This window comes from Strongylocentrotus purpuratus, unplaced genomic scaffold (genome assembly GCF_000002235.5).
Source record: "Strongylocentrotus purpuratus isolate Spur 01 unplaced genomic scaffold, Spur_5.0 spur5_scaffold_6, whole genome shotgun sequence".
Classification (NCBI taxonomy): Eukaryota; Metazoa; Echinodermata; class Echinoidea; order Camarodonta; family Strongylocentrotidae; genus Strongylocentrotus; species Strongylocentrotus purpuratus.
In genome coordinates, this window is record NW_022145612.1 from 58,081,764 (window position 1) to 58,106,646 (window position 24,883).

General features: G+C 36.2%; 1 protein-coding gene across 2 annotated transcripts; it reads left to right on the plus strand.

The window, feature by feature from the left end:
- The first annotated feature begins 8,346 nt into the window (after positions 1–8,346).
- Positions 8,347–24,402, plus strand: LOC100889149 (metalloproteinase inhibitor 3). 2 transcript variants are annotated; one of them, XM_011675275.2, is made up of 4 exons: positions 8,347–8,841; positions 18,915–19,157; positions 21,130–21,257; positions 22,444–24,402. In XM_011675275.2, the coding sequence occupies exons 1-4, from the start codon at positions 8,763–8,765 to the stop codon at positions 22,654–22,656; spliced, it is 663 nt and encodes a 220-aa protein (XP_011673577.1). In that variant the 5' UTR covers positions 8,347–8,762; the 3' UTR covers positions 22,657–24,402. The 2 variants fall into 2 exon arrangements, with proteins under 2 accessions (XP_011673577.1, XP_003725523.1); XM_003725475.3 differs by having other exon boundaries at positions 8,348–8,837.
- The last annotated feature ends 481 nt before the right edge of the window (positions 24,403–24,883 follow it).

Here is a 24,883-nt window from a genome sequence, read left to right on the forward strand (position 1 = left end):
AGAGATGTAGATGAAAGGAAGGAAAAGAACAAAGTATTCAATTTGAAATCAATGACAGATATCGTACAAATCATACAGTGTTTGTAGAACTAGCATGGTATTTGATGATCAGAGTCACATGAACAGACATCAGACCATCACTCATACACAACAAAAATTAAGATCAGCTTATTTTGCATATTATTTTCTTTATATCAATTTATTAAGTTTTCTAAAAAAAATAAGTATGCTTTCAATTTGACAGAGTGAATTTCTAGAAATATCAACTCAGTCTATCAATATCAATATGATTGCCTGTAAAAAATGATTCAAATCATATTCACTCACACAAAATACAGCCTAGGGAGAAACAGTTTCACACTAATCAATCCCTTTTTATAAATAATTATCTAGGTATAAACTAGATGACTGTATAAGGAATTAATCACCAAAGAAATAAAAAGTGAACTGTACAAGATAAGAACTCATCCCCAAAACTAGCAAAGTTGATAATATCCAGTCCATCTTCTTGACTGTATCTCTATGCTAGAGTCACTCTTCTCATGTTTAACATACATGCATGTATGTCACATAGGTTGCGTTTATCTAGCAAATTTTTGGCTAGAATCAGGTTTCTCAAACGTCTTTCATGCAAATTTAGAAGTAGATAAATGCAAAGCCTTTTTCAAACGTCTTTAGATATGGGCATATCTAAAGACGCAAAAAGGTGCGTTTTGAATGTGACATACAGCCAGAATCACGTTTCTGAGAGATCGATAAACGCAAAGCTGTTTTGAACCTCACATACAAATATGACCACCCAGGTGTTGTGTACAAGCATACGTGTGAAGTTGACCTCCGAGAAACTGTCTGCTTCCCGGGTCAAAACAGCTGGGCAGACACAAGGCCTTTATTTTGAATCGTGAAGGGTCGATAAACGCGACATCCCGCAAATCACGATCGTATAGTGGGGTACGATAGTGGGGTTCGATAGTGGGGTACGATATGTACTTATCTAGTGGCAAGCCTAGATAAACGCGCTCATAGTGATACCTGAATATAAAGACTATGCAAAGGTAACTACAGGTGTGATCTTTACTAGCTGGTGGTGTTACACACAGGTTGTTTTTGTACAGGTTTTAATGAAAAATTCTTTCCAAGGGAGCAACAACAAAAACAAAAACAAACTAGAGAGGTGGCCACTAAAGCAGATGCAATTTTACCATGTTTTGTTCACAACAAAATCTCAGCTCATTCTACAGAGTTTCAAATTGGTAAAAATAATCTTGAGACAGAAATATCGAAGAAACAAAAATAAGGAGCCAAAGAGAAAGAAAGAAATGGAACACTTTGCCACGCAGGCACGCACAGACCCCTGCCGGGTTACACGTGTATAAATGAGCATCAGTAGTCGTTATCTCGTCAGGGACCTCGTATCTACCCACCTGGAATTTCCTGGGAAGGGGGAAGGGGTTCGTTAGGAGGGGCAGATCGGACTCACTCACAACAACAAGACCCCTCCTACCATTATCCTTTACAGTGTAACATAATCTTCTTTTGTCCTTTAGAATTGTACAACTCTATTATTTTGTCAAACTTGATGATACAATGTGAGTAAGTTGATATTCAACTGGTATCAAAGGAAAAAATGAATGGAATTAGATGCAGTACATGTGTCCTAGTGGAGTTTAAATACTTGACTGAAGATGTGAAGGTTGTGGGTTCAATACCTGGCAAGGCACCTTTGGCCTTTAACAAGACATTAGTCATAATTTTCCACTCTCAACACAGGTGTAGTAATTGGGCACTTGGTATTTATTCCTTAAAATACACTGTTCACTGGTAGTGGATGCCGGAGCTAAAGCAGTGGTAATAACATACACAGGCAAAGAGTGCATTATTACTATTAGGATTAACAGCTAGATTAGGCTCAGCAATATCAAAACTGCACATCGGGTTACACTTTAGATGTAATAGCATCTTCAGCAACCATACACTTTCTGGTCCATGCACATCTTTATGCATCAATAACATTATACTTAAGCTACATTATTGATATGTGCACAATTATAAATTGAGAGCTCCCTCTTTAACATTCTATGATTCACATTCAATGAGTAGAGATTGAGAAGAAAAAAAGAGAACAAGAGTGAAAAAGATTTTTATCCCACCCTTTCATCCAAGATTTATCTTCACGTAAGAGCTGAAGGGACACAATCTCATATTCTTCAAAATACAGTTAATTCCCTTCTAACTCTCAGTGAATTTCTAAAATCTAATATACAGATGATAATTCCAATTTGACACATGAAGATGATCCCTTCTTCTCATAAAAAAGGACCTTGGATATGACAGAACAATTTCAGCCGAACATGTCTCGCACATTTGAGAAACAAGCGCTCCGCAAGGCATTCCATTACAATTCATTGTCTCTTTTTATTAGGAGGCATACGATCCAACAATAAATATATCTGGTCTACCCTTGACAGATCTCCCTCAGGTCCACCAAACTCAAGTTTGCAGGAATTAGCCAATTTCCCTCCCTGTCCAATGCTTTACTACGAGTCCTCTTGGCTCAAGACCAAAACCTTGTAAAATCGTTCTCTTCACACCAGAGATTTAAATTCATTTTATTTTGTCAAATGTGAAGGAGTTAACTCACTGGTGATGAGATGAGTAACCAGCGTATGCATGCTGTTAGGGATTTAAAACCAAAGAAGCGTGTAGAATGCATATAGGAATGAGAGCATTCACTAGGTTAATGGGTGAACAGGGCTAGGAGTGAGAAACTGTATTCGATAGTTCTTGACGAACTTTGAATACAAGAACATAACAGAAATCTTTGAAGTCTCAACCTTTCTCCATGTTTTTCAAAAAATTCCTTAGAAATTGTTAAAGTTTTACTTGTAACATGGCATAATTAGGGTTGCTAAAGAATTCCTTAGAAATTGTGTACTTTGTTGTACAATGATTTGAATATCTTAATCAATGTATTTTCTTTTATACACTGTTTTAAAGCATCAGTCTTCATATGACTTCTATATTTCCTCTGATGATTATGTTGGGAAGATCAAAGGGAAAAAGCTGGAAAATACAGCTTTCAACAGTGAAACCAGCACTCTGAAGCAGGATTTAGTCTTTTAAGAATATGGTATGTAATCTCATTCTGATAATAATCATCTTTTTCATGTAAACAGGTGGTTGGTTTAATTCTCCAAACAACACTGGCTAGAGGAGATCGATTCGCGTTCATCCCTCCTCACGTAGTACCTGTCAGAAATGAACTACGTGAGCTAATTAAGTCTAATAAAGCGCATAAAGAGGGCTGGCAAGTGCTGGTCATGTATTCTGATTTTTGCTCATGATCAAGGTGATGATAAACGGCATCAAAACAAGGAGGGGGTGGTAGGCACCCCTCAGCGCCCTTTTGTTTGTAATCTAGGCCCCACGGGTGCTGGCATCAAATAAATTGATAAAGAAAACCGAGCCAAATGCCTCGATTGAAACAAAATCGAGACTTAGTAGTCATCATGAGGAAACCTGATCATTAGTCTCTTCTTTGCTTTAGTTAATTTCATCAAAAGCCAAAATGCTGAATTTCTAAGAATCGATCTGCTAATAACATTCCACTGGAACTTGAGTCAAAGCTTTTGACGTTGTGTCATTGTGGTAAGTAATTTGTGAGTTAGAAAATTTGAAAACACACACAAAAATAAAGTTCAGTAAAAGTCTGAAAGTTTACTTAGGATGTGAAGCATTTAATAATTTAACTCTTTCTGTGAAAGAATCACAAAAAATGTATTATTTTCAAGAGAAATGTCATCATTGTTTTTAAATTATACTCATGGCAGACAGGTTCGTCACATATGCTGTTTCTTTGTCACATCCAATTATAATGGGGCAATGAGAGATGGATAAAACCAATGCCTTTGTCTGGGTATTCTGTAAAGTTTCCTTTCTACAGAGAAAACATCATTGGACAAAAGTTTGTTTCCAACAATTGGTTGATGAGGGGTATTTTGGTGTTTAGTTGCTGGTTTGTTATCATCTTGGCCTAATGCCAATTTACACTACTGGGTAAAAAAACATTAAAAAACATTTTTGTTTGCTCATTGTGATTTGGGGGTGGCTAGTGCGCATGCGCGATTTGTCGCTGCTCTGCATGCGATCAGCTTGCATGTGATCGCACGAAAGTGAGGGGAATCACAAGACCAAAACCCATAAACATTCACCATTATTTTGAGAGTGAGCATTTACACTGCAAAAACCATTGAAATTTCTGCCAGCGTTTAAAAAACAATACTCCAGAGGTATCTTCTTGTTGTCGTAATTACCTTTAGTTGCTTTGCAACTTCTGACTTTCTGGGGGGGGGGGGGCTATGGTGCAAGGTTGGATGGGGAAGGGGGTGGGTACGAGAGGAGAGTAGGATAGGGGATGGGTGGGAGAGGGGAGAGGTGGGGGAGGAGAGGAGAGGAGAGGGGATGGGCGGGATAGGGGATCGTGGGAGAGAAAAGAGAGAGGAGGAGTGGGAAAGGGGAGTGTGGGATATAGAAGGGGTAGGAGAGGGGAGGGGTGGATAGAGGGGATGAATGTGAGAGGGGTGGGAGAGGGAAGGGGAGGGATGGGATTTGGAAGGGTAGGAGAGGGGAGGGATGTGAGAGGGAAGGGGATGGAGAGGAGAGGGTGGGATATGGAAGGGGTGAGAGAAGAGAGGATGAATAGTAGAGGGAAAGGTGGGAGAGTAGATGGGTGGGAGAGGGGAGGGGCGTGATAGGGGAGAGGTGGTAAAAGGGAAGGTTGTGAGATGGGACTTGTTGGCCTATGATTGCAAATCAACACCTGGTAGTACTAAATTGCACATGACAAAATACTGCAAATTATCGCACAGAGGCCATTTCACACTAATGAGCCTATGGGACAGCTGCTTCAAACGTAAATATGAACATGAGTCATTGAAAATCACTTTGACTTCTAGCCCTCTTCCTTACACTTTAGGCCATGAATCATCAGCTACCTAAAGGATTCAAACAGAGAGCAAATGTTGAACTACACCTAGATCTTACTGATCAAACTTAACCTCAATGTAAAGAGTAAACAAACTTCCCAGTTTTTATTGAAAAAAGCAATGGTTGGATAAATAAACCCTTCCAATGTAACTAAACATATTGGATTACTGTTGTGATTGGCTGATGTTCATGTTAAGAGAAACAAAATCTTGTGACTAACTTTGCTTTGGTCACTTTCCTTCCAAATCAATATCAATTGTTTCTAAACTGCACATTGCTACAAACTATGTGTTCAATCACTTTCACAATATCTAAACCCTTTATATGATTATAAAAGAATATTTTCTTACACTTTTGTATGTTAGCTACTGAACCATTTGCAGGCTGCAGAAAACAATATGCATTAATGAAAGTTCCCTCCTAGTTCCTGGAGCTTCAGAACCCCTTGTTTACCATAATGGAGCAGTCTAAAACATAGTTGTTCACAGCTCACAGTGTCATTGCAGGTATCTGGAGAACTTTTAGAATGATTGACTCTCCAGTAGGGATGTTTTATTAAGGGTATGAATTGGCAAGTTGGATACAATAGAAGTCTATTCCATGTGCATATAAAAAAATCTCCAGTCTCAGAGATTAGCAGCAGGTTAGTTTTGGCCATAAAAGTGGCTCCCGAACTACTTGATTGTCTTTTTTTACTTCAAACATAAGTCTCATTTTGCTATAGAAGGTAAAGAAAAATCCTTTTTTGTTAATAGAAAGGCACATGTCACAGAAAACTACATTTCTCATGCTTTTCAACACAATAAAACTGCACAATATCCTTTCAAAATTGGATACCAAATGTGAACCCCTACCCCTGCAAAAAACATTACCCGTACTACGATAGTAATACAACTCGAAACAGTTTGGTAGCAGATAAGCTAATGAATATATCCAGGGTGGTCGTTAATACTTGCGAGTATTGGCGGGAATGTTTTGCTGGGTAGAGCGTGGCTGAAGATGCGTATTGTATCGTAGATGAGTCACTGTCTTGTTATCAAGGCTCTTCCATTTACCTTACATACACCTGGCGCTTGGCATGGCAGCCAAGAAAGTGACACCTTTTTGATAAAGTATCTTTTTTTTTAGAGTAGCTGTTATTATAAATTCCAAACTTTGGGGAATACAATTGTTGTACCTATCCTCTTTAATTGTGCGTCTTTTATTTTAGTCTTGCTACTCTGTTTATCGCTAACCAAAATATATTCGTTTTTGAGACACACAAAGAGACAGAGAGAGGCAGAGAGAGAGAGAGAGAGAGAGATAGAGAAGAAAGGAGATAGAGTCTCAGAGTGTGTGGTCATGTTTTACATGATTTCTTGCAAGATGAACAAGATTTAAAGAAAAACAGGATATGAAAAATAATGTTTGTATGTATACTTGTTCTGCCTGCTTGGTGCCTGTTTCTCAACATACAGAATGAATGTGGTACTTCCTTCCAGCTCTCCCATTGTGTTTGGCTTTGAGAGACAGCATGGGGGAGGTGATCTCAATACTGCATAAGTGTGATATTCTATTACGTCTATGTTTTAACCAAGAACACATGTCTTCTATTCTAAGTAGCCTTCAATCACTTATAAAGAGCAACCATTGGTAAAAAAAACAGGTGTTTAGCTTTCAGTAAATATCTATTTTTGGGCCATTGTTGTAAACAAAGGTAAATGTTAAAGAAAATATCTATAGAGTCTAATATATGTCATGAAATCCTTACAAGTCAAATCAGCCTAGCAATACTGCTAATATAACACAAACAGCTATGATGACAGAGGATGGTGGTGAAGGAGAAAAGGAGAGAAAAGGTTCAAGAAAAACGCACAGATTGGTGGTATAGAGAAAGAGGGAGAATGGAAAAAAATAAATATAGACAGGTCAGGAAGGGAAAGACAGGTACCGGTAATGATACAAAGAAAGAGTGAGAGTGAGAGTGAGAGATAGAAAGACAGAGAGAGAGAGAGAGAGGAAGAAAGAAAGAAAGAGGTAAAGAAAATTATATAGGGGAGGGGGAAGGGAGAGATATATGAACAAAAAAACACTTGGAAGGTATACAAATAAAGAGAGGCAAAGGGAAGGAGGCTGAAGGGAGGGAGGAGGGGAGGGGAGGGAGGAGGTAGAGAAATAGAAGGAGGAAGAAAGAGAGAGAGAGAGAGGGAGAGAGAGAGAGAGAGAGAGAGAGAGAGAGAGAGAGAGAGAGAGAGAGGAGAGAGAGAGAGGCAGAGAAGGAGACAAGCATTAACATAGAAGGGCAAGGGTTCATAAAGTAATGACCACTTTGATATCAAATGATTTTGACCCCAAAATCTGGGATCCGTTGATAGTAATCTCTGAATGGCACCTTAATAACTTCCTGTTAGGGAGTCTCTACCAGTCCACCAGGGGTGCATCTAAATTTTATGTGACGTAGTCAAGGGGGCACATGGAGTGATCTAAATATAGCTCAAAATACTTTTTAATACAAACAAATGCAGAGGAAATGAGGCAGGAAGTGAAAAGGAAACATTTCATAAAATGTCAAATATTGAATTACATTACTTCCTTTATTTGAATTCAAAGTTTTGGAGAGATAAAAGATGTTTGCAAAGTTTTGCACAAAATGTATAAAAAGAGCAAGTGATAAAGAGTTAGAAAGAAACAAATTTTAAACTGCAGTTGTAAAGAAATATATTTACAAATAAAATAAATCAGTTAAAACGTTACCTTAAACGCTATTTAGATATTGTTGATTGTCACCAAATGCCAGACATGTATTTTCAACAGTCTGATTAATTCTGATAATTATTGGCAGCATGAGACTATCTTGGTTTTGAAGCATTTCAAATGCAAATGCAATATCTTAAAATCAAATGTTCAAGCACCGCTTTATTATTATTATTAATATTATTATAATTTTGTCATTTTGGTATAATGATTCATATATAGAAATATCATAAGCATTGAAAATTAAGAGAGAAAAATGAATAGAGAAAGACTTAGAAGGAGAGAAAGAGGGAAGAAAGATGGGATGGGAGAAAGATTGGGATAGATCTCAAATTATTAAAAACAGAACATACAGAAATGAGAGAGAAAGAGGAAGATGGGGAGATATGTGTGTATGTGACAAAGAGAGAGAGAGAGAGAGAGAGAGAGAGAGAGAGAGAGAGAGAGAGAGAGAGAGACAGAGAGAGAGAGAGAGGGGGAGAGGGGGGAGGGGGTACAGGACATAATTGGTATCAGCGTACAAAGAGTTTTGAAGTAGACATATCCTGTATTTCCAGGGGGAGCACACACCACTGGAGTATTTCCTGTAGGGGAAGTCCATATAAATACAAAGGGGGCTTTACCGATGTTCTTCACTCATTGGCAATAAGTCTTGCCAACTTGACGTAGTCGATCGTAGTAAACACAAGCCAGCCTCGCAGCCAGCACAACTCCTAGTTTCTCTCTTCCTACTTCTCCTTCTGCATCATCATTGATCCAGACTCCATTCGGATCTAAACTACGCATCTACCGAAAATATTCCAAAGCGGATTATCTAAACGGCTGACCATCATAAGAGATCTTATTGGACATAGGATTAGGGAATTAATCCCAGTTAATTCACTGTGAAGCAACTACTTGAATAGTTTTGGTGTCAGGGGCAGAAAGGGGATATAACTTTTGAGGAGCATTGTGGAGTCTCGGGATGGAATTGATGAGGGATTTAAGTAGACTGATGGCACGGTCACTTATGTTTTTGTGGTTTCTGGTGTTTGCGCTCTGTGATGATGTCAAAGGAACGGCACAATGTATGTGCATGCCAGAACATCCACAGCAACAGTTCTGCAGATCCAGTTTTGGTAAGTAAGTCAGCTTTAAATTTAAGTCAAACAACTATTTGTTCCATATTCTACTAAGATCTCAACCTGCTGCTCGGTTTAAGCTCAATCTGAAGTCAAGATTGATAATAGAAGCTGGATCAAGAATTACAAATTTACCTTTGTTAAATATGATTTAGGCCTCACATCAGTTTAAACTAAATTATAGAAGTATTGGTCTTGTTCCATATTTCTTTGAGACCATTCTAAAGCAAATACAAATAAACTTTGCAGAAGTAGCATATGTTTAAATAGCAAGTGACAAACTATTTTGAATACCGGTATTAATTTCAAGTGCTCAGAATGAATTCTTTGTTTCTATCACAGAATGATATTCATCTATAAAACAGTAATCTATTTAGATTTATAACTAAATCCAGGTATATACACTTGCATAAGGCATCCACCAAAACAACAAAAATGTCCATGTTAGTAAATAGGAGGAATTATTTTCATCTTTGTACTATGCAAAGTTCATCCCTATGTCAATTAGATGTTAGTTTAATGTGTCTGGTTTGTATTTTATTACATATACTAATGGAGCCAGAAGTGTGTTAACTAATATAGTTTTACAAAGAGTTCATACCCTTTCGGCTCCAAACAGACGATATAATGTAATGATGATATGACTTAGATGTACATACAAATATTGGTTCACACAAGATAGGTGCATCAGTTGGAATAGACATAAATGTAGCTTCTTTTTTTAGATCTAATGGGTGGTTCTGTTTATATGTTTCATCATATCATACCCCATTTTGAACATAATTATAGGTGTGTCAACAATATACTGTTTCCTACTTAAAACTTTGTACAGGCCGGGGTCAGAAGAAGGGTATATGGATATACGCTTCTCATATGTGTTTAGCAGGTCATATAAAGGTTAACATCACTTCAAATATGATTAGTCATATCATAAATAAGGACCTGCATAAAACTTATAAGTGCACAAATAATCCCCTCTTCTGAACTTTATAAGAGTTTTGAAGAATGTGTCCTTGTTGGTTAATCATGACAATTGTGATTTAGTTCTGTGAAGGAAAATTCAAGTAAAAATATAATGTGAGGGAGCTTCCACGGGCATGTGCTTGAAAGCTGTCTATGTTTTTTAACAATGGGGAAAATATGATAATCATTCAATATTAAAAGTACATGTGTTGGACTTACTTACAGAATTATCATCATAGCTCCACAGTATAAGTTTGAAAGAGGCTGCTTATTTCAGTAAATCTAATTATGGTTTTCTCTTTCACATCCACAAACCTTCTTGATGATGTCGCAGAGATAATCCCAACAAGCAATGATCGATTTCCTGTGAGAAAAAGTACCAAGCTGAGCAAAAATTATTAACCAATTTTGGACAAGGGCCCACTAACACCAGGGTAAATACATGGGAGGGGCAGTGCTCAGGAGGTAATTGATTAAGAAGGGGGCAACATGACTGGTATCAGCACCTCAGTATTACCCCTCTTGTTTTCTGGTGGATCAGGGCAAAGCAATTAGCACATCAATGATATAGAGGGCTACATACATACATACATACATACATACATACAAGAGACCACATATGGACTCTTGCATAAGCAGCTATTCTAAATATCTACAAAAAAGTTATGGTCAAGAGCTTCCATCATAATTTGAAAAGGAAGTAAACCACATGAATGTACAAAATATTCATGTAGTTTTCAATGTTTATCATATTTCCTCGCTCGCTTGTGATAATAGACCAAATTTAACAACATGCCCTTTAAGCTGTGTATAATACATGATATGTACGGTTGAATAAATCTTCAGAAAATCTCCTCAGTATTTGCAAACTAGAACACATCCTTTAGAAATCATATAAAGTTCATAAAGCTTTGATTATTTCAGCATTTGCAAATTTTTTTGCTGGTCCACAGTCCAAATATGAATATTAATGTGTTGGTCTTAATATGACCTACAAAAAGGGACCAGCTCTAAGTCCTCTCTGGGGGTCTTGGTAATAAGGATAAATGCCTTACCAAAGGTTACTAATGCTTTTCCTTGGTTTTGAACCTAGGATCTCCTGGTTATGAGACCATTGCTCTACCATCAAGCCTCCTCCCTTTGAGGGTGAAACCTCCATTATATATTTTTTTAAAGAAATATTTTTATTTCATGTGTTATATGAATGTCAGCAGGTGTCTCTGCGAGCGCAAGATTGATATGTGAGGATTATTGGTCGAATGTTAAAGTAATGTTGTTTCACGAATACTTTGACCCAGGTACTTGCTCGAATTTCATAAGTGGCCCAGATTTGCAAAAGTTCATGCTGTGAGATTATTGAATTACAACACTGAATGTTTGCTATTCTTGTCATGAAAAATGAGCTTCTTTCACAATTTGTGATTTTTTTTCTTTCTATTTTTATAGAAGCACATGATAAAATTAGTTGCAGTTGATGTAGTTTGTTTACCACTAGAGTGACAAGGTCATGACTACATGCTGGGTACTATAAAGAGAGCTGCTTGTCTCTTGTTGAACTTGATTGAACTTTTGAGGAAGGAATTCAATGTTTACTACTGCAGCAGTAAATAAATCAATGAGAATTATTGGTGAACATCTAGAACGAGCAAACAGCAATCTAACATGAAATGGAAGTAAATATCATGAACCCGTAATAGCGGCCACAATCAAATCCATATTTTCATATTTGCTGACAAGGGTAAAATAAGTGATGTCAAGAAGTAGAATGTCAATTGGAGCACATCGACAACATTGCAGTATTTGCATATATGAAGAGATTATCACATAATCTATAATTTCATAAACCCTAAGGTAGATCTTGTTCATTAGGTATTTATTGTAAGAGGCAGGATTGCAGCCCTCCCTGAGAATTTTGAAATGATTGAATATTCAGGCATCCAGAACCTAATACTTGAGTACTGAGATGGTCTACAATTACTTTTAGTTTTGATATCGCATATCTAGTATACTGTCATGAAAAAATACACATTTACGGTGAAAAATCGTTATTAGGTCTTGAAAATATGAAGTTGGTATTCAGGCAAGCCACAAAGCTTCATGGCAAAAACTATGGCCTGCATGCCTTTGGTAAGGGGTAAGAGAAAATATGATTTTGATATTTCCAAGGGGAGAACATGGAAGGAAGAGTAATTAAAAGAATGAATAAATAATTACACATTGGGGTTTGTTAAGAAGATTATAGCATAACCTTAAGCATAAATTAATAAATCATGACTTCTTTGAAAGATATGTTTCAAATCCATTCACTACTACTATTACGATAGTGGGGATTATCCTACAAGTTAATAAATAGATTTCACTTAAAGCTCATTCGACTATTTCAATATAAAACAAAATTTTGATTAAATATGTAAGATTTTATTTTGGTAAACTTCCAACACCTGCCAGGAAGTTGTTAATGTGACTCCAATCCATAGACAAGGATTGATGGTTAGTAATCATGCTGAAAATGCACATTCTACAACCTTACGTAGGTGCCATGAGGTGGATACAAGTTTCACAACATATGTTACAGCAACAATCGCTCAGCAGACAATATCCTACACTATAGCCATTATACTCCCAACCCTGGATCCAATACTTCTAATCCTAACCCTAAACTCAAACACATATGATTGGAATTGAGTGGGTTTTTAAGTGAGAGAAGGAGATATTTATTAGAAAGTCAGAGGAAGGTTTATAGAAAGAATAGTGAGAACTTAAAATACAATGAGATACTTGGATATTGAATCTGAAGATAAAAATAATCTCATGAGTCATCACAACAACACAAATTTCCCTTAAGTTCCTATCTTTTCTGAATATAACGTTTAAACATGAACAATACGTCATAAAGTCACAACCGAAACTCCAAATTTCCCAAAGTCACTGGAACTGTCTGTATGCTGATGGGAGTATGATATGAGAGGTATCCTAAGAAATCGTGCACAATCATTTCCACTATATCTCCTGTCTTCCCCCTCCCCATCTCTAAGGCCTTGCCCTATAAAGCAGCAAGTTCCTTTCTAGTATCACCCGACCTACAATTAGTGCTAATGATGAGATGAGACAAACACACCTGAACTAGAAGGGAAAAGGATTTACTACAGTCAAATGCTTCAATGGCATTTCAACCAGAGTTATTGATAGAGTAAATGCAAATGAGGGAAAGAATTTTTTTTTTCCATCTGAAAAATTATCAAATCATGTATACGTTTATATGAGTTAATGCCATTTTGACTCTCAGAAGACAAATATGTAGGTCATGTTTACAGGATATAATACAACACTTTCACTCATATTGCATATGTTTCTTTATACAATGTTTATTTATGTGATACTAACTCTTGTATGAAAAGGATGTTATTGTTTCATGTTTGAAGGGCATTCTTGGATCTATCAGCAGTTTAGACGCCCAAACTTACTAATTAGTAGTAAAGTCGTGATTATGGAAATAGCATTTTACTTTCCCAGCTCTCCCTCTCAAAGGCCTTGCCCTATTCTGATCTGTGAATTCTCCCCTCCCCCTGCTAAAGCCTACATCACTTGAAAAACTTGAGTGGCAGGAATGGAAATAAAATATTTGAAGTCTTAAATTTCTTGGAACTCTCAACAGTTTTAGTTTCCAAAACAGAGTAATTTGAAGTATGATCATGATTACAGGAAAAATGTTGTCACTGCTATTAGTAAGCAGCTAGTCATGAATGATTCAAACAGCCGTACCTTCTTTCCTTTTGCTACTTTTGGCATGAATAATACAAATAAGTTCTAAGATACATTAATGTTTAGGAAGAGTGAAATCATTGTAAGCTCCTTGACAAATAGTGTAGATGAAACAATTTAAAAAGGATCAACGATTTAACCCTAGAGGGTTTATTATCTATGTTTATTTAAAGGCATTTATGTTGATATTCATGAGATCTAAAACATATTAAAGCAGAGTTTAATTAAAACTTAAATATGCTTCATGAATGTTCTGTTAAGAGCCAGAAAGGAAATAGTTGTACATAAAAAAGTTTGTGTTAATATCCTACTGGCTCTTAAAATTATCATCAATGAATGATAAATGTTTCTATTGCTTTCACTCGAATTGTATTTTATCTAACATCTGCTAAAATGTATACACAGGTGAATTTCATACAATGGGTTGCATTATATGCTTAACTTACAATGCCATCTCTTGCCATATAACACAATATCTATAAGTAGTACAATAAATGATTAAACCTTCATGAGTTAATTTATTTATTTATATATCTTTTTTCTTGGGGGGGGGGGGGGCTGGAACTTTTCCAAAACTTCAAAAAATCAAGGGCAAGAAGAAGATTATTTCTTTATGCCAAAGAAAAAAAAAAAAAAAAAAAGCATATAGATTATTATATTTATGTAAAACAAGACTTGAATGACAGGTTGTTGTTGTGACATGTGTTCGTCTGGCCCATCATCTATTTACAATAGGAGTACAGGGCTACGATGCATTCTATTGGCCCCTACCCAAGTATTCTGAAGTTGTGTGCAAAACATCCGTATGTAGTCTGCATTTTACCCCTATTAGCTTTGACAACGTTGGATTAAATCTCCCTCTGCAAGCCAATGCACTTTTTAGATAAATAATATGCTGGCTAAAGTGTTGGGCTAATGATAATATATCCTTCTGTTTTAAATTTGTTTCTTTTGAACCATACTATAATATCATTATAATTTATAAACAAAATCCCTCTGGGGAATTTCTTTTCGTGCAATGCCGCTATTGAAAATCTTCTAGTCATGCCTTTTGATCTATGCCTAATTTTTTTCCATTCTTAATTAAGACCTCTAGATATAATTTAAATGAAATCATATGGTACAAATAATTTGTGTCATAATATCGGGGGAAAATATATTACCAAAGCAAAAAGTGCATGATATTACTTTGCTGGTTGGGATATATGCTTTCATGTTATGTTTGCATATGTTACACAGGCCAATGCAACATCATACTCAACCCAAACAAACTTAATCATCCACTTGAAATAAACCGCTCTCCGCCAACGCAAAAAACCTCTGAGATATAGACAAGATTAAACAGTCTAGGAGCAAGCGAGGCAGTCAGGAGAGGGGTGCATGTTCTACCGGAAGTGAACCCCTGGAGGTACCCCTCCATGACTCATCCTATTACCCCAGCCCCCTTTTTATTTTTCTCTCGTTACTGATATGATTTGATTCCTAATGTCAGTTGCCCAAAGAATGGATTAGTCATTCCATGCACTGTTGTTTTTGAAGAGGTTATTTTTCGACAGGTACTTGGCTGCAAAAAAGGTGCACAAAATGAGACAACTTGCCCTTGCATTTGTGCCTGAGCAAACCCAGGCCAAAAGAAAAAGCAAGGAAAACAAAATATTTCAAAAATGATTTTTTGGCAAGATGCTCCATAGCATTGCCAAGTGAGAATGAATACAATACATGATTAAATGAAAGATTTACATTGATGTATTGGGGAATGTGATGAGCCTAAACAAATCCCAGAGAATTCTACTAACAAGATTTATTTAAATAAGTAGAAATTAAGAAAATTAATCATTGGGGTAGTAAATGCAGTAGGTTCTGGTCTAACTAAATTTAACCAAAAATCATTCATGTGGATAGACATTTTCTCCACTATTACAAATTTGGTTTACTTCCAATGATGAAAGTCCTTTTCAAATACCATTTCAAAGTTGTTTGTGACTACAGAGTAGAGACAACAGAATCTGTGCAGAATTTGCACAAATACAAATTAATTTGCCTAAATTCATCTTTAAAAGTATATGCTTGCCAAAATGGCTAGTAAAACTAAAAATCTTTGCAATCTGGTATATTTTACTTGCTCTGGGCAAGATGATCCCAAGAACTAGAGATGACATTGAGCTATCTATATCATCTATATTTCATAATAACAGATGCAAAGCTATAATAATTCTATTTGTATTCTGTTTTATCTGTGAGGGGTGGGTTGGCGTGCTCCTAAGCATGGACAGGAACTCTAAAATTAGACCTAATTGTGAGCCCAGGACAGATGGTACGTCCACCATGGGTACAACAGGATGTCTCTCTAATGGAGGAGGAACATGTTTTGGGTACTGATAGAGTGGTGGATGGGTGCAGGGAGCTAGGGAGGGTGCCTGGTATATGAAGTTGGGTAGAAGTTTCTGATGGATCATATTCACTCAATTATCCTATTGATGAACAAATGGAATGCAAGAGATTAAAGAGATTTTTTATTTTCCATTGTTTTTTTGTAGAAGGTCAGGAGCCTTTTAATATATTATGATGAATACCGGGCATTATCACAGGATTTAAAGTCTATATATTGGATCATTGAAATCATAAAATACAGCCGACTATTACTCATGTGGAAAAACATACCCATTAAATATGCATTTCACAATGGTATCGGTTCAATCAGACATAAATGGAATTTGCTATCATCATTTTGAGAATATTTTTGCAGATACTTAATGATAAACATATCAAGTTGCAGTGATAAGCAACTAGATTAGATGAACATTTAAAATATTTGCATCTCCATGTTTAATCAGGGAGAAAGATGGTTAAAATATGAAGCCATATCACTTATAGCATATTAGCAAGTGTCAATCACTACACATTCAACACAATCTTGAGATTGAAATGTGTATGTGATGATGAAGATGAGGTAGAAACAATAGGAGAAGATGAACGAAGAATGAAAAGAAAAGATGAAATGAGAGAGACCAACTGACATGGGAGGGAGGGAGAAAGGAGAGGGAGAGAGAAAGAGAAAGAGAGAAAAAGAAAGAGAGAGAGAGAGAGAGGGGGAGGGAGAGAGAGAGAGAGAAAGAGAGAGGGGGACAGAGAGAGAGAAACAGAGACAGACAGACAGAGGAATTGAATGCAATGACTGCAGAAATAAAATTAACATCAATCTCAATTTGAAAAACAAATTAAAGCTTTTGGAAACATGACATGATACAAATGTGACTATCATTATCATTAAAGTTTTGTTTTGTACCAGCAATAATCATCTAAATTCCTTTCAGATCAATAAGCATACTTTTGAAACATAATATGCACAACTATTAAAGTCACATTTGAGAACAAATTGTATACTACGCATACAAACACAAACAATAAATGTTACATCTCCATCTGTGTAAAGGATAAGAAAACCACATAAGGACCTGCAAGATTTAGCATTTATATAAACTTCCATCAATCCATGGAACAAGGGAAACGCACCTACAGAAATTAATTAGGCAAATTATGTAAATTGACAAAAACTAAATTAGTTCTGTCTCTAGTATTTCCTGCCATGCAATCTCTCTCTCTCTCTCTCTATCCCCATTGTTCTGATCTTGATCACAAATGTTTCTTCAAATCTTATCTCCCAGTTGAATTTGTTTGTATCTCTTAAGCAGTGTCTCTTGTTACCGTCTGTTATATGGTTGAGAGAGATAATGAAATATGATGATTTTAACGCACATCATTGAGGAAGGGGGAGATTGGATTATCTATCCCCCACAAAAAGGGGCAGGAAAGAATTTAAAGATTTTCAATGTATCAGGATCAAGAAGCAAAGTGTTTTAACATTTTCTTTATCTCCTCACTTAATCTTGAGGGATAAAGTGCAAGTATTTTTGGCTCTAGAGGCATCCAGCATTACTAAGCCCTTGAATGGGGTACATGATCGCCCCCATTATAATCCCCTTCACATTCAAGATCAAATCCTGTCTCTTAGGGATTTAACCAGTCATGGTTTCAGGCAGGAAAATGAACATCTGTGCTCTATTTTATGATCACTTCATGTTGGCTGTTTAGCACCATGAACTATTTATAATACCTTGATACAAATACTGGTTGGCATTTTATGTTACTGAAAGGTGGAAGTCTGGCCGAGAAAGATTGAATACTTAAAAAATAGCTATCAAAGTGAATAATTTCAGTAATCTTATATTTAATCAATTAGATCTGCCAAGAAGTTTCACATGCTGGTTAATATAAATACAAATGTTTTGCAAGCATAACAAACATGGTTAGTAGAATTTGATTAGGGCGGTATGAATACAAAACACTTGTTGCAAACAACTATTTTCAAGGATTAAAATTCTTGTGCGAGTAGGTCGACTGAAGAAGGTATATAATATCTCCTATCTAGTCACTTTACAACCCTGAGGAAGTCATTCACAGATTCAAGTGATGAAAATTTAAAAATCCATTGCACATCAGATTTCTAATCTTAATAATTTTTTTTGCAACCTCTTACCCCATCTCTCTCTCTCTCTCCCCCCCCCTCTCTCTCTCTCTCCCCCCTCTCTCTCTCTCTCTCCCCTCTCCTTTCTGCCTTGAACATGGGACCCCTTTCCCCGATGTCTCTCATCCTTCAACTTGTGACCTTTAAGGTCTGGAAAAGGGCAAATTAGCCCCCCAAACCCTCTTTGAACCCACATATCAGAATTTTGTATGAGGAAGTTATGACGTAGTTGAGGCAACACATCATCTGTTTGTCTATTTATATACTCATTAATATATTAAATAAAAGCCAGAGGTTTTTTCTTAATAGTAATCTTTCTGAATTGTCTGAATTGTTCCCCTTTTATGCTAGAGGTTCAGACCGTTCCACACTAAATGAGGATTAGAGGGGGGGGGGGGGGTGGAACACCACCCTCCACTTTTCACAATGGAGAGCCTTCTCATTTGTTTGATTGTCATGTTTACAAAATCATTCCTGTGGAAAACTCATCACATCACAATCTTTTAAATTCTGTCACTTCACTATTTCATGTTACCAGTACTTATTGTTTTGAAATATAGGATAGAAGAAATAAATGTATGAAGACATTTGTAAAAGTATCTAAAATCTTTAACAAATCTTTAAAACAATGTAAAAGTGGGTTATATTTACAAATATTGACAAATATGACATAATAATCACATGGCATGTAAAATATATATTATAATAACAATTTAAACCAACCAAAGAGCATGAAAGTCAAAATTGGGCTTCATTGTTGTCGATAAATTCCCAGAAAATCTGTCATTTTTTTCCTTTTGTTTTCTTCATCCTATTCTATTCAGTGGTCCGCGGTAGAATCATTGGCAAGGTTGCACACTCCGACCGAGATAACGGAAGGACGACGATGGACGTCGCGCCGGTGGACATCGACGAGGGCACGACAGCTTACGTGGTGAAGGTGGAGAGAATCTACAAGGGGGAGGGCGTGATGGGTCTTCAGCGACACGTTGAGGTCATGATGATGAGGAGAGACAAGGAATGTGCCTTGAAAAGGCTAAGGAAAGGCCACGTCTACATTTTCACAGGTAGGTTTCATCATGATGTCATCAACACCTTTCTCGGAGTCGCCCTGTTAAAATCACAAAGCCCTGACCTTTGACACAGTGCCTCAGTGCTCCAAATAAAAATTGAGAGTCTCAACAATTTTTGAAAACCTATGTTTTTCTAGAGAACTGAATTTCATCAAAGAAATTAGTTTACTTGGAGTCCAACACGAGAGTTTTTTTTTTATTCACTTCAAAGCTAGTTTTCTCCCTAGCAGCTGAAAAGATTTAATTCATTTTACACTCAAGTTTTTATTCAATTCAAAACTAGTCTTCTAACTTGCAACTGAGAATATGTCAACATTTTGTATTGCTAATTTAATGCTTCATAAGGTAGTTGACAAAAAAATGAGACAGCACAAAAGGTTATGGCTATTTATCTCACCATATAATTGGACACTACATGGTGCCTTCTACAAAAGACAGAAATAACTTGACGAGACTGTCACACATTTTCTGATCAATTATCACCTCAGAGCCTCTGTGATCTCATATCTTACACATCATGTTAGCATGTGTAACGAATCACACCAATTCAGTTTGGAAGGGTGGTGATTAGTTTCCACTGACAAAAAAATGAATCCCTACAGAGATTTCCAGCTATGTGAGAATACCTACTATGTGCATGCTTAGAGGCAACTTAATCCAAAGACTTTAAATGATTGATAATTACCTTTCAACATAGAGACTTGTTTACACACATAACAAAGATGTATTACTGCAAAATAAAATGACCTAATCATTGTGGGCTTCACATTTCCACATCTTAAAACAGAGACTTTAGGCCTCCCCTCCTCCATTTGTAAACACATAAAATCATTTCTTTTGCTGCAGTATCTTTTTTAAATTTGGTTTACAATGTCAGGAGTGAGCGAAGCATCAATGGGAAATATAGGGATCATACACACTGCAAAGTAAAGTTCACTTCTTACATTTTTTTAAAACTCAAAACAAAAACATTGCCCTCTAATATGATGGTAATGAAAACACACCTCCTTAAAATTTGGGGTAGGATGAATTTTGAGCAGGAAATGAATGCATGTGTCAGCTGTTCACGATACGGTTGACACTCAAATCGTGTTGTATTGTTTTATTTTTAGATGGATTGATTCTAAATCGTCCTGACAATTCCAACGCAAGGACTGATCAAAGTATTAACTAATGAGAGACTAAAAATTAGGGGGCAACATCGTTGCACATACATCGCACGATTCTATCATCCATTGTTCCATGGACTATGTTTGCAACTGAACCTGAAAAGCGCATCCTAATGTCATATAGGATGTAGCTACAGTAATATCACACATCTAATACAAGGAGATGCTTAAGGAACATATGGCTTATAAGCTGCCCATGGGTCAAGAGTGATAAATGTATATTAATGACTTTTCAAAGCACGCTAGAGCTGCCACACTACTACTACTACTACTCATAATAATAATCTGGATATTTAGAAAGATAAATATAAAAAATATCCATCTCTAAGTGCTTCACAGATATTATTTCCCCAGTCATCAGATTCAGTCATGCACAATGTGCACCATCTCCACTTCCTAGGGAGTATGCCTACCATATGGTAACCGTAAAGGCACATTGCAATTGCTTACACAAAGGTTTTCGTCATCCTACCAAGTCCCCATTCCTCTCCTGGGTATGGAGTGGGAAATGTAGATTAATGCCTTGCTAAAGCAAATCAATGCAATGTCGGGATCAAACCCACAACCTTTGCATTTCAAGTCAAGTGCTTGAACCACTCGAAAACGACACCTGTATAACCTCTACTAACCATCTAGTAATATATCCACTGGACCACAACACCATTTTGATTTCTCATTTGAAAAAATATGACAGGATAAAAGCATAAGCACAAATCATACATGTTTTTCTAAACACACAGTGAAATGAACACCAATAATTGGTTAAAATGTTTCTTGTTTATCTCAATTCTTCTCAGGTAACCATGACGAAACAGGACTGTATAACATTGGAACATGTGATTGGGTGATCGAGTACTCAGATCTCACCAAAATGCAGAAACAGGGAGTAAGGTACCTCTACAGGCAATACTGCAACACATGTGAGGTAAGAAACTGGAAAATGGAAAGGTGTACTGTAGATGGTTTGGGGAGGAGGGCGAGGTATGAATTGAACAAGCTAAAAAACGAATGGTATATCTCAACTGACAATGCAATTCCTGAATGGTGTGGTCAGTTGGAGTACGTGGGTAGGAGGGTCACGCATTGGCTAAAAGGGGATTGGGGTATACCTACAGACCATTGTTGGGCTTGGTCAAGTACAAAGGGAGTAAAGGGAGGAATAGAATAAACAAAAAGAGAGATTTATGTATTAGAGCCAGGGTAATTATGCTGCATTATTGTAGAGCGCTTAGAGACTTCTGATAAAGTAAGTGTTAGGCGCTATATAAGCAAGGATAATTATTATTATATTCCACATACTAAGAATCTTGCTCTACGATTGGTCATAAGTAAATCACGTGATCAAAGATAGTTCGCCCATCATTGATGGGAGAAGCAAAAAGTTCGTTGCCCTTTGTAGATAGTACTACTATCTACAAAGGGCAACGCACTTTTACTGAAGATAGAGGTACTATCTACAAAGGGCGACGCACTTTCACTGAAGATTATCCAAAAGCGCACTAAAATAGGCGTAATTAAGCGCGCAATTCCAATGAGCGCAATTAAAGCAAACACATGCGCGCACCGTACCCTCAAAGGGTTGGGTTAAACTTTTAACCTTTTTGGTGTGAATTTGGGCCTGGTGTCTTTCATGTAGACGCATACACGTCCTTTTCTTGTTGTAGTTATATTGTTTTTAGATGTGGAGTATAAAGCAAATAATCACCTTTTGGTTTCAGGCGATGGCAAACTATCACTTCCTCGTCGATCAGAATGTATACGCTATCTTTCCTCAGCTTCGCTTCGGAAAGAAAGCTACATCCAGATCGCCTCGGAAGTGATAGTTTGTCCCATCACCTTCACCAACGGTAGTTATTTGCTTATTATTAGGAAAGATACAGAGATAACAACAACTATTTGGATGAAGTAGGATGGAAGAGATGACAAATTACATTAATAAATAGTACCTGAGCATTAATCAAGTGTTATCATTTCTGTTCTTGAACTGTCTAGTACTATCACTGATAACAGGCCTATAGTAATCAATTGAATTGATCTGTCATCCTTTCATTTAGAGCTAACTTTTCAAATAATATTTAATCCTGTCTCATCTCCTTCTCTTTCCAACTCAGATCAACCTGTGTTTCAGTGGGAGCTGCAAGCAGCGTAGTCCCACATCATGCATGTGGGATGTTGCAAGGATTGGCTATGGAGATAACCATTGTGAGGCCAAACATTCGAGATGTATCAGGCTGGGGAATGGAAATTGTGGCTGGTTCAATTCATTTGGCTTCAAGGGGTGCTACAGGAATCGCGCATTATCACAACATAACAGAGTGAAATAACATTATACAGGACTACAAAACACAGAAGAACACTGTCTACTATGAGTGAAAAGTCGATCTATGTTGTGATATTGTACTTGCTGTAAGAGATCAAAGCAGTTATGAAAATGCACAGGAAAAGAATAAATTTGAAGGAGGAAAATAAAGGCAAGTTGAGCGGCCGGGTTATGCAATTAGATTTTATTTTCCCCGTGTTTGATGCCCTGGCCTGTATAAGATTGATGTTAATGAAAAATCTAATTGTGCTGTTAAGTGTGTGATCAATGTTTAGATTTGAAAATGTAAAATTAAATACTGTTACCCACATACTGCTATAATAACAAAAATAAGCAGAATTTAACATACACATCTCCTTCTCATGTTTGATTCAGATAAAATTGTATGATTTGAATAAAAATAAATAACAGACTATAACTTCTTGGAATTATCTAAAGGTTTTTTTAACATTTAAGTTTTTACATTTGCACTAAAGTCAACATATAAGTAAATGAAATCCTATATTGAATTGAAACCAAATCGTATATTCCTAGTTAACCACAAAATGTTTGACCATTCCAGTATTGAAACTGAAATAAAGTATATCCTTAGCATTTATATCCATGTAGCTTGAGCTTTTAGCAAATGTTTATTCCACAATGTAGCCCTTTCAAGAGCAAGCAAGGCATTATGTATGCTTAGATTCATACCATAATTTAATAAGAGGTGTACCGGTATTTAAACAAAATCCATGTGTATCATGCATTTTAGGCTTTTTTTTTTCTTGCAGTAAAACCTTTCTTTCAAAAAGTAAATATTGTAAGCTCAGCTACTAGAGTTGTTTCAACCTTTTCCATCAAATTATTAAAAGAGGAAAAAAAGAAAATCGAAATTTATACAATTCTGCAGATCAGCTTCAGTCATTCTTCTGCTATTCTTCCATTTGATCTAGACAATGGATCAATAGCACCTTATTGAAATCATTAATAACTTTTCATTTATTACAATTCAAAGTTGTGTAGTTCACTCCTGTCATCTTTTAAAGAAAATTAAACGTTTAAAAAAATCTACCTTTTAGTGTACTGAAAATTTAATTGAATGTTTTATGGCAATAGCAGAATATGCAAAACACATTAAACAACACTACAATATTGATAATCATGTTTCTTCTAAGATTATATTTGTTTTGGTCTGTTGGTTTGTTTGTTTCACCTGGTAGCTAAGAAAGCATGTGTATGCTTGTAACTAAGCAACCAGGGGACCGACAGCTTGAAGTCATCTCCAAGGGACGTGTTAATGTTAACTTATCCAAGTGTATTAATCGATGCATCAGACTTCAAAATGTATTGTTCATGAATGGAAACGAAAAAGCAAATAACTTCATATTGATTTTTTGTTCCTCTTAAAAAGGTAACCATAATTATGTAGTGTAAATGATATGTGTTTAATCAAATAAGATTCAAATAAGTAAAAACAATGTGTTTGCCCTTTTTTATAAAGAATGTATTCAGATATACTACAGGCAGGACTACAAGAGAAAAGTTCTATATTTCTAAGAAAAAAAATGACCATCATTAACATTTCCTGGCTATTTCTTCTGCACTATTTTTGCTTGTTTTGCAAATGGAAATGTGTAAATATGTACTAAATATTATTTTCTTTATCTGACTGCTGTACAGATGTATACAATGTAAATAGGAAAGTGCACATTTTTGCACAGTGTTTATATATTTTGTAAATAAATGGTTGAATAAACATCTACTTGGTTCTCATTTCATAGACTGATATTATAAATATTGTAGTGAATGCACAATGCTAAGTGTTATAAATTCTGAACAAAAAAGTAAATCCAAGAATCATACAAAAAGATGTTAAGAGAGAGAGAGAAAGGGTGGAAGAGAAGAGTGAGAGAGAAGGAGAAAGCAAAAGAGAAAGAAAGAGAGAGAGAAAGAGAGGGAAAGGGAGAGAGAAAGGGAGAGGAGAGATGGATATGTACAAGGGAATGAAGTGAGAGAAAGAGGGAGATAGTAAGGGAAATAGAGAAAGAGTTGAAGAGAGAGATAAAGAGAGAGAGGAGAAACAGAGAGAGGGGAGGGATATACAGTAAGTACATAGACAGAAATACAAATGTGTAACAAAAATAAACAGAGAGAATACAAAAATATGCGGAATGGAAACAGAGAATGTTGTGATACAAGCAACAATAATACTGTTTTAAACATAAGAGACAACAAATAGGACATGACAAGAA

Bases quoted from the DNA above. Each gene is read 5' to 3' on its own strand.
- LOC100889149 (XM_003725475.3), top strand. From the start codon at position 8,684: ATGGAATTGATGAGGGATTTAAGTAGACTGATGGCACGGTCACTTATG. The intron at 8,838-18,914 runs GTAAGTAAGTCA...TATTCTATTCAG, and splicing joins GTTCTGCAGATCCAGTTTTG to TGGTCCGCGGTAGAATCATT. The intron at 19,158-21,129 runs GTAGGTTTCATC...AATTCTTCTCAG, and splicing joins CCACGTCTACATTTTCACAG to GTAACCATGACGAAACAGGA.